At 43.5% G+C, this 13,334-nt stretch overlaps 1 protein-coding gene across 1 annotated transcript; it reads right to left on the bottom strand.

The window, feature by feature from the left end:
* Window positions 1–3,904: 3,904 nt before the first annotated feature.
* On the bottom strand, window positions 3,905–12,060 carry LOC115319434. Its single transcript, XM_029979424.4, has 2 exons — window positions 11,994–12,060; window positions 3,905–5,696 (listed from the first exon to the last, which is right to left on the bottom strand). Exons 1-2 carry the CDS (start codon window positions 12,051–12,053, stop codon window positions 5,340–5,342), a joined length of 417 nt encoding a protein of 138 aa, XP_029835284.4. The 5' UTR covers window positions 12,054–12,060; the 3' UTR covers window positions 3,905–5,339.
* Between the last annotated feature and the right edge of the window lie 1,274 nt (window positions 12,061–13,334).

Raw genomic sequence — 13,334 nt, forward strand, 5'->3', positions numbered from 1 at the left:
TATTTCTGAGAGCGACCCGACTTGGGCCACACAACTTTAAACCTGTTGTTTAGAATGCAACGCATTTATTGGTTCATTTCTTGTCCGAATGTCTGAGGAGGGTTAGTCATCGCTGTAAAAATGTCACGTGCTGTACATTCCTTTTATGAATTTTGTTAAATTCATGATAGAACTTGACAGTTTTGGGCAGTGAAGTACTGCGTTCTTATATCTTGAAAAAATAATAAATTAGTGGACATGCTGGAAGTCGCAAGGTCGCGAAAGAACAACAAATTTTGACAGACTTCTGTAAGCCATGGGCAAATAAAAATGCCACAATTAGTCATATATGAATATTTACTAGTGCTAATATAAAGCTAAAACAACACGCTCTAATACGACCAGATTCTCATACAAACATCATGGTATTGTAAATTATTTGCATTGAGTTCAAATTATGATGGTTCAGATATACGTAAGAACCGAATCGGGGCTCCCGAATCATTGTGACAATATTTACAAATGCGAGGTCAGTCTCCAAAATTCTTTTTCCAATAATATCCAAAGTAAAACAAACAGAAAATGAACTTGAAAATAACACTGAGACACAAATATGTGACAGTACTGGAAGAGGGACGTAAACAGCTGGCAAAAAAGAAACGAAAGATAACTTCGTAGAAAATTAAAATTCCCAACCTCGGCTGAAGGCTGAAGCTCAATTTTGTTTCTTCCAATACTCTGTCATGCTTAAGCTATTATTTTCTGCTCGCACCGCAGACAGCTCCACACGGCGCCGTTGAGATAGGCTCCAAAGAGGATTAATTGCCTCTCAGCCCGCAGTGTAAGCAACAAGAAAACAATCAACACGATGCTATTTCTGTTGTGCGTGCGTGTCAATATGTGCGACTATGTCACCGAGCGCTAGGTCCCTTGTGCAAGCGCTCAGTCTTTCAGAGAGGTTCCGTCGGCCCCGCAGTCTTGCAAAAGTAGTTGTAATTGTGGCGGAAAGTTTGCAATTACTAACGCTAGAATGTAATTGAATTACAATTCATTCTAGCTGAAAGTAATGAATTACAATTACAAATATCCAAAAAAGTAAATTACAGTATTTCAATTACTGTAATTGATTTACTACCCCAGTATGCCCAGACAGACGCTTTTTGTTTGCAAACACCATCACCTTTTCCACAAGGGCGCAGCCATCTTGAACGTCGTCACTTCTGGTATGCGGTAAAACATCGTTTTGATCTCTCCACGCCGCTGAAAAGTGCTTACGAAACATTTGTGATTGTCATACATTCTTGGTTTACCCAACCTATATTTTCTCGCATATTCCAGGCTGAAATATTTCATTATTTTTTCGTCGCGCATACCACATACGGAACCGACGTGACTAATAACGACAGGAAACAGAAAACGTCCATACACGGCCCCTGTTCTGGAACGCTCTAAACCAGAATACGCGATCAGTGGCGGAACTGAACTGGGAGCCTTTGCAGAAGTGAAAAGAAATGGTCAAAGAAAACTAGATTGGCGGGGTTCGAACCCTGATTACCCCGATTGACCGAGCGGAATCCGCGTGGCCTGTCAACTCTGCCGCGGAAAGATTTTTTTTTTCCTTTTTTTTTACGGAAGTTTTTTTTTTTTTTTGTTGTTGTTCGGCACACTTACGCGACAATAGGTAGTTTTAAACGCTCCGTGTGCCAACCCAGATTGCATTTTGGGATACCTCGGTGATCGCTTCACGCTCTCAATATGGATTACTGATATAGTGCTGTAATTTGCTCCACGCATCCTCTTAAGTACACTCGTGGACATTGCTTTCAAATGAATAGTTGTAAAACAAAAATCCCATTGTGTCAAAATGTTTTCCGGCAGAAAATCACACTTAACGGCTCGCTCTACCGTTTTTTTTAATTTTTTATGATATATTTTTGTGACACCAGGCTTTACCATTGCTGCGCTCAACTTTGCCTCCACTTTATTAGGCGGCGTTTTTTTCTCCGACAAAGATACATTTGTTTGTGACAATGCACTCTGTATTCGTCTTGAAGGAATTTCCCGGAAGCTCGTCTTTCGAATGCTTTCTGAGTTCCTCAAATCGACTGTGACGGCTGGAGGGAGCTGGCCCTCTATCGTCGAGAAAACAGTTCTTAAAAAAGAAACAAATACCCTAGAGTATAAGGCCTCAATCCCATGGCGGCCACCTTCACAAGATTTGAACGTAAACATCTTAGACAGAAATATTACCTTCACAAAATATGTGAGAATTAAGTTTGATGTTTTAAACTTTCGGATAGCTTTTTTTTTTTTCTTCCCCTCCCTGCCTTCATTGTTGCGATAATGTTCTTGGGCATTTCCGAACTAAGTTCAATGGTCTTAAAAGAAACTTAAATAAAACATAACAAGATAAACAACTAAAGGAACAGCAACTACATTGTTTAAAAAGATATTAGCAATGACCTAATATTTACTCAATAAAAGACTGACAAACTGTTGTGTACAACCAATTTATGCTTAATTGCAAGTGCGTTTAATACAACGTTTATTTTTCATGATACGCTTTAAAGACTGTACTATATTTAACAAAGCGTGGCTCTCTAACATCAATGCGATGTTTTCCTTGCTAATAATAATTTTTTCAAAGCAATTAGACAAATGGATTCAAGGTGTCGATAAAATTTTATGTAATATACTATCTGAGAGAGATCTAGACGCATTTTACATGAATAAAAAAAATATTCTACCTGCAGAGTAAGGGGAATTCCCTTGGGTCCGTGTCTTTGATATTTTCAATCAGTAATGTAAAAAGTGAGAAAAAAAACACGAAAAACCTCGGATGCAAAAACACCCCTTTTAGCAGAAAAGCAGGGAAGCACATGTGAGCTGCAAGCACGCATCACAAACATTGAACATCATATTTGCTTTGTGTGTGCGTTCTTTTTATTTGTTTCTGAAGAGAATACCTTACTATTTTCATCGCTGCATACAACATTTACGGCTACTCAAGCGGACCTGCAATTTTTGTTCTAAACCAACGATTAAAGCGCTGTCCACATCTATAGCACGACTTTCGTCGTACCCGACAAAATCACATCCGCGCTTCGTAAGCACTTATGCAAAGCTCTTCCAAGGATCCACTTTTTGTTGAATCCGCTTTACGTGCACGCCTATAGGCAACCTGCAATGCTGTTTGGTTTGGCGCCATCTAGCGACTGAAGCAAGAAATATTGGGTACTTCTGGGAGTGGCGGTTGCATTGTTCAAACGTGAGCTTTTACTCTGGTGGCGCCGCTTAGCATAGTGTCTGAAGCAAGAAATACTGGATATCCCAGGAAGCCGTGATGGCGCAACGTGCCAGTACAGCAGAAGCTACGGCCCTGGCAAGCCAATCGGAACGTGACTGCGTATCACCGGAGCGCGCCTGAACTCCGAAGAAGTGTCAGGCTTTGCGCTGCGTCATGCTCCAATATGTGTACGTTGCGCCCGTATACGTGGCGCATTTCGAAGCCTTCGGCACGCAATGTGGGGCTTATCGTTCACCCTTTGCCAAGTTACAACGAGACAGAGTATAACCGTGGGCTCTCTCCCTGCTGGCGCCGCCTGGCCGTTTCCGGCTGGCTATGGGGCACGGTCGGGATTTTGTTGTGCATTATAAAAGTTTTGTCCAGTGTGCACAGCCCTTTAAAAAATATTGTCCGAATGCTTTTTCTTTGCCATGCCGCGTGTGGTTTAATAGTCTAGTAAAATTCAGTTGACTGTCCATGTAACCGCCGCATTATTTTTGTACTTTTGGAATGGATCCGAGGCTAGCCAAGAATCCTACGGATCCAGATGTGTTTGTGCAGTGTGTTCTGTGTTGATTTTTATTTAGGATAAAATTGATTCATTGATTTAATGTACGTATACATTTGAAACACACGAACCTTAAAAGATAGATTTATTTTTGAATCAACAACAAAATTAAGTTAATTCGTCCACTTGCAGGACGTGCAACGTGTCCTCCCAAACACAAAACAGGGCTTCAATCGGCGGTCGGAAACATAAAACAATGATTTCCTAACGTGTTGTCCAACTCGATTTCTAAATCTTTCGACCTCAATTGACCGTGAGTTTTCTAAAGCAAACACATGCAATAATTTGTTTCAACAATAAAGACAACATACCATAACTAAGACCCTGTTTGACAAGACAAGAATTGCTCAAATATACAGTGCAAGGTTCAGATGAAACACCACTAAACTACAATGCGCGCCTCATTTGAAATGTGTTCACGCAGTTGCCGAAGACTTAGATATTAGAGTAAACATGATCTTGTCGTTTATTTTAATGGGAATTGGTGACATTGCTGCATAATGTTAGAGACATTGTTTCCAAGTGAGCTGTTTTCATTGCTAGTTAGAACCAGCAACATCACTCAAAGGTCGTATAAGGAATACATATAAAACCAAACGTACTTTGTGTCCAATTTTAGATGTGGAAAAGTTCCCTACACATCTTTGGATTTGAACTTAAAAACAAATTTACAAGACACTCAAGCACAATGACCCTATGATAGAAAGCTCAGAATTAAATAAGGAGACAACGCACCTTACAAGAGCGTGCAAGCGGTTACCTATCGCCGACGGTTTTATTCAACAGTTCTCAGGATCCCCTCATTCGTATGACTAGCGAACTGACCTTACAATTGTTGTCTCCAAATCAGTATATTTTTGCTATGGTACAACACATTTAATGGGATTGATTATTCTTTTGATTTCAGAAACAAGAAGGAACAAAAGGAATAAACAATACGTTGTTTCCCTTGTCTGTCATCAATATAAACAAAAGAAATCTTTATCACGACGTATTAAACAAGACATATAAACTAGCGAAAGACAGGGTTACTGTTATGACGTTTCTTATGAGGCCAAAAGCATACCTCAGATGAAACTTCCTACGTAGAGAAAGTAAGATAACTGTCAGAATGTATTGTTTTACAATATTAAATTCATGAGATTGACAGACAGCATGCAGCCTCGCGCCTTGTCCATGTAGTGGAAAGAACCTATAGAGCAAAAGCGGATTGAAAAACCAGTACAAAAACCGTTGGTGGCCAGAAAATACCATATCATCATTTGGGAAACATTAGCCGTATAATTTGAAAATTATGTTCGTAACATATCAGAGAACCAGATAGCGTTTTTAGTTTACAATAGGAAATCAAAAAACCACATCAAAGAGAAAAATATAAGAAAAGGAATTTTAGACCAACACCCAGACCAGAGAGCTTACCTAGAAACCTCCTGTAACTTCAAAGCTCTCTCACGCACTCAAACACACTCGCACACGTTCGCGCGCATGATCACATCCCGATCGAACTCAGCGAGCCATCAAGTAGTCTTCTCTGACACCTGTTCCGTAGAAACCGACGTGGTCGTGCCCGATTGGACCAACTCCCCCACCGTAAAACTGGGAGTGGGACTCGGCTTGCTGGAGCAGAGCACCGTACGGACTCCGCACCACGTACTCCGGCTCGTTCACGTAGTCCCTGTGACCGTGGCCGTAGCCTCTCTGCTCGTGGCCGTGCTTGTCTTCCTCGCTCCGCAGCGTGCTGATCACGAAGCCCGGAGGGTAGTCCTCAGCACCGGCGTAGACGTGCCTCTCCCCTTCTCCGTAAAAGCCGCCCTCCGTTGACGTAACCAGTACGACGCAGACTAGCAGGACCAGCTGTGAGATCTACGAGAGAACGAGGTTCGTGATTTGCTACAGGGAGGTGACACTGCGTCGGATACAGAGACTTGATGCAGAAGGCCCGTTCCATTTAGCTGCAATAATCCACGTCGCAGCAGCAAAAAAAAAAAAAAGTGACACTTGCTTGTATGAAGGCGTACTTCTGGTATGTGCTTTAAGATGTACGCTGCGGTATACTTTGTTTCAAATTGTTTTATTTGATTTCCTATACTCCGTTTCGCCATACGATGGACCGCTAGTGGACACTACGGGTCATTCTGCAGCCAGTCCGGTGCTGTGAACGAATCACGAGTCTATGCCCTCTGCGCGTCGCTGCGCCCATCCCGAAAGTCGCGTGACACTCGCGCGACATTCAATTATCTTTGGTGGCTCAAAGCATCCGCTGCGGTTCATCCTGAGGTGAAACAGAGTATAGGAAATCGCATAAGACAATTTAAGACATTTTGTTCTATGGTGAAGAAGGCATCGTTATATCAAACGCGCCCAGTGATTTGCAGTCACGAGTGGTGCGCAACGCCCTCAAGCAGAAGCTTGTACGTAGTTCAACTACTCTACTCAAGTTATTGTAGTTTAACTACTTTTGTGAGTAGTTTCGTAACTTTCAATTACATTTTTAGTTTTTTATTTAGTAGTTTACTTTAATAAATTTTTCGGAGTAACTTCTGCTCAAATTACAAATTACTAAGAAAATTTAGTGGTAGGTTTGCTTCTCAACAAACATTCCTGCACAAAAAGAGATAAGATGTCGAAGATCAGCTGATATTTCCAAAGGGGCGCGGGGGGGGGGGGGGGGGGTAGCATGTGGCATAGGCAGGGGAGTTGGGGGTGGGATAGTTCGGTGAGTCCGAAACCCCCTAAACTTTTCACAAGCCCCCCACTGCAACAACCCTGCTACGAGGCGCGGGGAGCGAACATACATGTCGCAAGTGATGCCGAGTAACTACGGGATTAACACCGAAGGCTGGCGTTTGTGTCTCGAAGCTCAAGGAGAATTGACGCATTTGAAGAAAGGGCTTGTCCCCGCTTCTCCACAACGTAAGAACTCTCGCCCACTACAGGAAGTGTACACATGCATCCTCACTGAGAGGAGGCAAGAAAGTGCAGCACCCGCTCTGAAGCTCATCTAGTGCTCCCGTAGTTTGTGCTGAACTTGAAGAATCGCGTGCTAAAGGGCAACGCAAAGGTGACCTCTTTGCATTGCCTTTCCTCCCAAAACTTAGAATATACAGGTCTTCGAAGGTTCGAAAATATTTCGAGAAACTTTAGTAATACCCCCAGCGTTTTTACATTAAAAATAATGAACGAGCAGTGTTGGGAAGTACTACCTGGTACTTAAAGTGCTAGTTTAAGTACGTTTAGAACACTTGTACTTTACTTGAAGTACATTCTCTGAGCATGCAGTTGCACTTTTGTAAATTAGTTTTTTCTGGCACTTTCCGAGGAAAGTATAACTCCCTACTTCAAAGTATATTACCCAAATTTGAAAACAAAAAATGGCGTATCGTCATGTGAAAACGCGCTATCGTCTTTCGAGACGTCATCTGTCATTTCTCTGAGTGAAGTAATGGCGGCTATAAGACCGATACAAATAAGTGCCTTATAAGTTGACTGTGTTAAATAGTTTGTCAGCGCGAGTAAAACAACTGCTCTGTGGCGGCTTGACTTTATCCAACATTTGCCGCCATTTCCAAAAAAAAAAAAAATGATTCGCCTGCGATTACCCTAAAACGATGCATTCCAGATTTAAAAAAATAAAAACCTGAAGGTGATGAAAGGGCATCATAAAAGATTGTGTTGAAAAGCACTTCTAATTTACTTTGAAAGTATATTGTATTTATAGTACTTCACTTTACATTGCAGTTGGTGTACTTACTACTTTACTTGAAGTACATAACCTCTTATTTACTTTGTACTTTACTTCAAGTACTTTTTAGATGTACTTTACGCAACACTGTAAACACGCAAACACTGTCTGCAAAATCAAGCTCAGGCAGTGCTAACTTCAAACTAGAAACGATACATCCGCAGTACATCATTGACGAAAAAACGAAAGAAGTACAAAACAACTACGCACGCAAAAGCAGCGCCAGCTATATTAAAGCATTTCTGTGAAAGCACAAGCCGCTTTTTATTTGGCTAGCAGAATTTCGCTAACGGATAGCTATGCACTTTCTTGTTACCATAAAAAAATATACATATATAAAAGGAACTTCAGAGGTAATTCGCTACTTTTTTTACCGTTGTTAGTAATTTACTCAAATTACTTTCTATTTTAGTAATTTCTACTCTATTCAAATTACTCTTGAGGCCAATACTCAGTAACTTTACTTAATTGCTTTTGTTGAGTAACTTGTACATGTCTGAGCCCACGTCAGCCAGCCAGCAACATTTAGAGCAAAAGCGGATTGAAAAGCCAGTATGACGACGCTCGGACGATGAGATCCTTCAGACCTTGCAGAATGAGTTTGCGGAGTACGTGCAATGCGTTCTATAAGCGGCGGTCAATGTAACAGCTTCCACGATGCCAGGACGCATCTGCGACGAGCAAACCACTAAGCCTATTTTAACTATGCGCTCATCCCTTAGTTTTGCACGCTGCAAGATATATGCAAGATATCAACGCATAACGCTGGCTCGTTTCTTTTTTTTTACTTTTCCTTCTTTCTTACGGCGTGTGTATCCTTTCCGCGATTCCTTACAGGCTATGATTCCTTCGGAATGGGAAGATGTCGTGATGTGCACGCTTGTAATTTTGACGCAAACGTAGTTCCTAATTTGACAGATGAGCCACGTCGCGACTACCCCGACGTTTGTGGACAGGCACGGGTCGGTTGATAAATGGAACTCCGGCTGTGATGGCGCCGTGCGAGGTTTACTTGAACGACACTTCGAGCTCTTTCCTTCTAACACCTTCTGAGCTTTCCCAGAAATTCGATTCGTATAAACATGCCTTGGTTGTTGCGCACGACAATGACACCCTTCACACATTGGACGATGAGTTTGCGAAGTATGTGCAATGCGTTCTAGGTGCGGCGGTCGATGTAACAGCTTGCACGAAGTTTCCCTGGTTCGACTAGTAATGTTTTTTTGGCAAAGCTCTAGCCATCATGGCTTTTCCAGTTTCGAGTATGAACGTCTAGAGATCGCTTTCAGAGTTCAAAATATTGAACACAATACAGAGCAACGAGTCTAGTAGTCGGCAGTTTGATACTGTAGACCCATGTTATGGACAAAAAAATAAAACAGTGTGGGGGATGGCCCAGAAAACATGCCTTTCGTGTAAGGCTTGTCAAATTATGAGGCGCTAGAAATAAACAGCTTTTCGACGCATTAAGTCCTCATTTCGAACTCTTTTTTTTTTTTTTTTTCGTGTTCCGCCCATTGAAAAGCATGCGGGAAGCCCCTCAGCAGGCACCTCGCATCGCGTGTTAATCCCCTCCCCTCCCCCCCCCCCCCCCCCTCTTCCTGCGTTCACGCCGCTTCGTGGCGACAGTCTGCGGCTGCTCATTACAAAAATATTAAACTTTGGCTAGCAGACGCCGTTTGGAAAATCGGTGTTTGTTGCCATGGCGACGACGATTCATCAAGCTATTAAGCTTTCTCTGCGCGTTCCCAGCTCTACTAATTCTAAACATCGTCTTCAGCTTGATTAGCCATCGAACTACATAAATATATCTTGACTGTGACGTCTCTTTTCTGCTCTATATTACGGTAGCTCGCCTGGGCTGCCGTCTATGTGTCACCTATGAAGGACGGAATGCCATAGGGCGAAGAGCAAATATCGTGAAAGCTGCACTTTCTAGAGCAAAGACGACCAGCAGCCTCCTCATTAACAGGCAGCACTAATGTTCCAATATAAGACATTATATTTATTATAAACGCGTTTCACTGACATTCGAGATGTCGGCGTGTCTGTCCTGGCTTAGTAAACAAAGGCGTCAGCAGTTGTTATCGCGAGAACCTTCTTTTAAAGCCAACTGATTTACTACAGAAAAAGTGAACAGTAAGTATGTTCGTATACCAAGCGTGTTAGTAAAATATTTTTTTTAAACAGAAAGAACGACCAAGGAACGTTCGCTTCTTGTTCATTCTTTCTTGTTTTATATTAACGTAATTATGTCTGAAACATTTTAGTCTGGTCAAAATATAACAAGATGCTAAAAAAAAATAAACGGAGCACTGGTGTTAACCGAAAGATAACTAAAGAGGCTGGCTTTTGAACCTGGTGATAACCTGGGGAAAATGAAACGTCATAGGTCCGAATTTTGAACGAACTGGTCTTGATATGGCGTTCACCCAACGAGACCACTGTCGGTTTGTCTGAAATGAACAAATCTAGTAATCCTTTTATTCTTGGTTTTTAATCGGGTCATCGTATCACCTGGATTTCTATGCAGCCGCAACGTCAAGGTAACTTTATAAGCTGTTTTCAATTTTTTAGCAAGCCATCTACGGAGCTGGCACTAAAGGATAGAACACGTACCGTGAATTACCGGCCTTTACTGAAGCAAACTCTACCGCGGCAGCCTATTAAGAAACATTACACTGAACTCATGAGGATTCTATCAAAGCCTCATGAGCATCATTATTATCATGCAAAAAGGTATCAAGGACCAAGATGAAGAAAATAACACTTATGTATTCATCGTTTACTGTCGTAAAATGTTCACGAGCCCGAGAGCAGCGTTAATATTGTCGCGGATAGTAAATGCTATAGACCGACACGCTGTTTACAAACAAGCCCGCGTTTGCCCACACCAGGTGTGGGCACTGCACGTGCGCAAAAAACTGAATTCGAGTGAAGCGTCTGCGCATGCGCAGTGCCGTTGACAGCGCCACCGCAGCTGCGTGACGTCAGGGACGTGTGTTGGTCTATACGATATGCTGGGAGTAAAAAATCAGTTTTGTGAAGATGGACCTTGCACTGTACCTACAAGGGTATTTACAAAAGTGCCCCTCAACCGCCGCCTAAGATACTGACACTGCACTGACTGTGGAGCGCGGCGGTGCTCGCCACTAACAGACCATTTAAACACGCTACGCATAAAGTAGTGTCCACTTCAGATACTAATGAGCTCTACAGCTGGCATGGACCGCCACCTAGACTAGAAAAAGCCCTCTTCACACCCTCTTCTTTCTTCATAAAACATTAGCAGACAACGACAGCAATGATCGACGACGAAGTAATTGCGGCCCCAGTGGAAAACCGATCGCCTTTCTATAGATTGAGTGAGTACAAGTTTCTGCTGAAGACCGTCTACCAGCACAAGTGTTAAATCCCTGCCCGTTCTCGGTCGCAATATTCTGGCAATTCAGAAAAGTTTCGTTTACTCTTAAAATTCGAAATAGCGAGAACTTCATGACTATGCCCTAGCACAGGGGTCTCCAAACTTCCTGGCTAAGGGGCCGGGTCCGGGGTCGGTCGCTGTCTCGAGGGCCAGAATATAAATATGAAAATGTAAAGTAAAAAAAAAAAAAAAAAAAGAAACTATACTCTGCGGCAAGTTTTCTTGGCAATGCAGTGGAAGGTACAGGCCCGCGTCCCCTCTCCCATTTTAAGTGTGCGCGGGCTCTCCTCCTCTCCCCGGAAATGGGGGAGAAGGAGAGCCTGCGCACACTCAAAATGGGAGAGGGGACGCGGGCCTGTACCTTCCACTGCATTGCCAAGAAAAGTTGCCGCGGAGTATAGACAAAGATTTTTCATCTTTTCTGTTTTCTTCATGTGCGCTTTTGGTGCGCGCCGCGCTTATTTTTGCGTTGGTAGCACCAGGCTTGTTGGAAACGGGCCGCGGGCCAGGCGACACCGGAAGGACCACGACCAGCCGCGGGCAGGTCAGAAAGCCTCCGAGGGCTAGATCTGGACCGGGGGTCGGGGTTTGGAGACCCCTGGCCGAGCATATCATTAACATACCTAACGTCTCAATAAAATTACAATTTCAGAATTTCAGCATATTTGCTTAATCAACAAACAATATATTTTGCCAACATTTCTAAGCTCTGACTTCACTAACCTCAAAGTGCACACAATAGTTTCGAAAGAATGAAAGCGGGGAGAGGGAGGGAGCGGAGATAATACGTGTCCGGAAACAATAGGATGGTCAATGCAATTTCCGGAAGTTACTTCCTGCCGGGTGTCGTTCGCGTAACGTTTCACTGCAACATTCCAAACAATGCTTCAAGCGTATTCCACTTCTTTAACGAGTTGAAGCAATGTTGGTTCGCGACAAGTGAATAAGTGCTCAATACCCAATGAACGCGAAGCAGCAGCAAAGACAGCCTCACCTTGAGCAAAGACGTCATTCGGACACACAGCGCGCTGACCCGACGGCAGCGAAGCCTCATGTGCAAAGAAACCGTCTCACCGTTCGCAGCTGGCCATTTATACGTGCACAGTTGGGGGATCTCTCTCAGCATGCGACCGGCGAGAGTGTAAGCACCAAGCGGAATCGGGAAGAGGCTCAGTGTTCGACCAGGAAAAAAAAAACAACGGTCCAACCCTTTCTCCCCGCTCTGTTCATCTTCGGCCTTTCTCTCAGCAACTCTCCCTTTATTTTGCGTCCTCGCCGATGCAGAGTTGCCAGTTATAGACGACCGGCCCTGCAAGAACAGCTCCAAAAGTGGAGGAAGTCTCCTTCGGACAACGTGTTGCCGTTCCACGCCTATTCTCTCTGTTATGTTTTCCTTTCCTCCGAGAACTTTCAATTGGTTTGATGTTTTCCAGAGAGGCAACGCTCGCGCTACGACGGGGCTACCTGGAAAGGGCCCGGACTATTTTTAGGACGCTCGCCAGCGTGGAAGTTGCAGCAGTCAAGGTGGCTCGGCTAACAGGAATTTCAAGATCGTCCTGGTTTTTCATGCGTCTCCCGACGAGACTGAGGAGCCACTCTTTCGTATAGGGAGACTCCAATTGGACGCCTCGGGCGAAGGTGGGACGACAGAGAGCGAAAGAAGCCCGAAATTAGGGCAGACAACGAGCCGCCTTGTCTTACGCGGGGTCATGTGTTGTATCGTCCCAATCTTGTTTGTTCACGACGGAGTGGGTGTGGGAAAGAACGTCCGTGTGGCGACAGTCTGCGCAACATCTTATTAGCTGGCATTGTGTCCACCTTGAAGGGAACTCGTTCACCCTTCGAGGGGTGAAAGATGCCGGACCTTGCGTTCGGAATATTTTCCTCGCGCTTTTACGAACTACGAGATCCAGACATTTGCTCTCGCTGTCTCCGGATTAGGCTGAGTGTTATCTTCAATGACGTCATAATTTCCGATTTCTGATCATCATAATACGGAGCCAGATTATGCAAAATATTGTGGAACAGCGTAGCTACCGAGGATTTAAATGCACAGTCTGCGAGGTTGCCATAGTAACCGCTAGCTTAAGAAGCGCTGAGTGTGGATTTTATAATCCTGTTTCTTGCTGGCCGTGATTCGTTCCTTGGTGTCTTTATTAGCTAATGCTCCAATTTCATTGACCAAGGAGAGTTGATAAGACGCTTGGTACTCGGTGTTGGGAAGTACCTTAAATACATTGCACCTAATGTACCCGCGAGAAAACCAAACTACGTTTATTGCACCGCAAAAATAAACTAGACATAGTGGAGAGCTTAAATTTCATCAGAACGTAGC

The sequence above is a fragment of the Ixodes scapularis genome, unplaced genomic scaffold (genome assembly GCF_016920785.2).
Source record: "Ixodes scapularis isolate PalLabHiFi unplaced genomic scaffold, ASM1692078v2 PGA_scaffold9__187_contigs__length_104089568, whole genome shotgun sequence".
NCBI classification, from domain to species: domain Eukaryota; kingdom Metazoa; phylum Arthropoda; class Arachnida; order Ixodida; family Ixodidae; genus Ixodes; species Ixodes scapularis.

Excerpts from the sequence above, each read along its gene's own strand:
- LOC115319434 (XM_029979424.4), bottom strand. The coding sequence starts at position 12,053 with ATGAGGCTTCGCTGCCGTCGGGTCAGCGCGCTGTGTGTCCGAATGACG. Across the intron at positions 5,697-11,993 it reads GAATGACGTCTTTGCTCAAG|ATCTCACAGCTGGTCCTGCT; the intron begins GTGAGGCTGTCT and ends GTTCTCTCGTAG.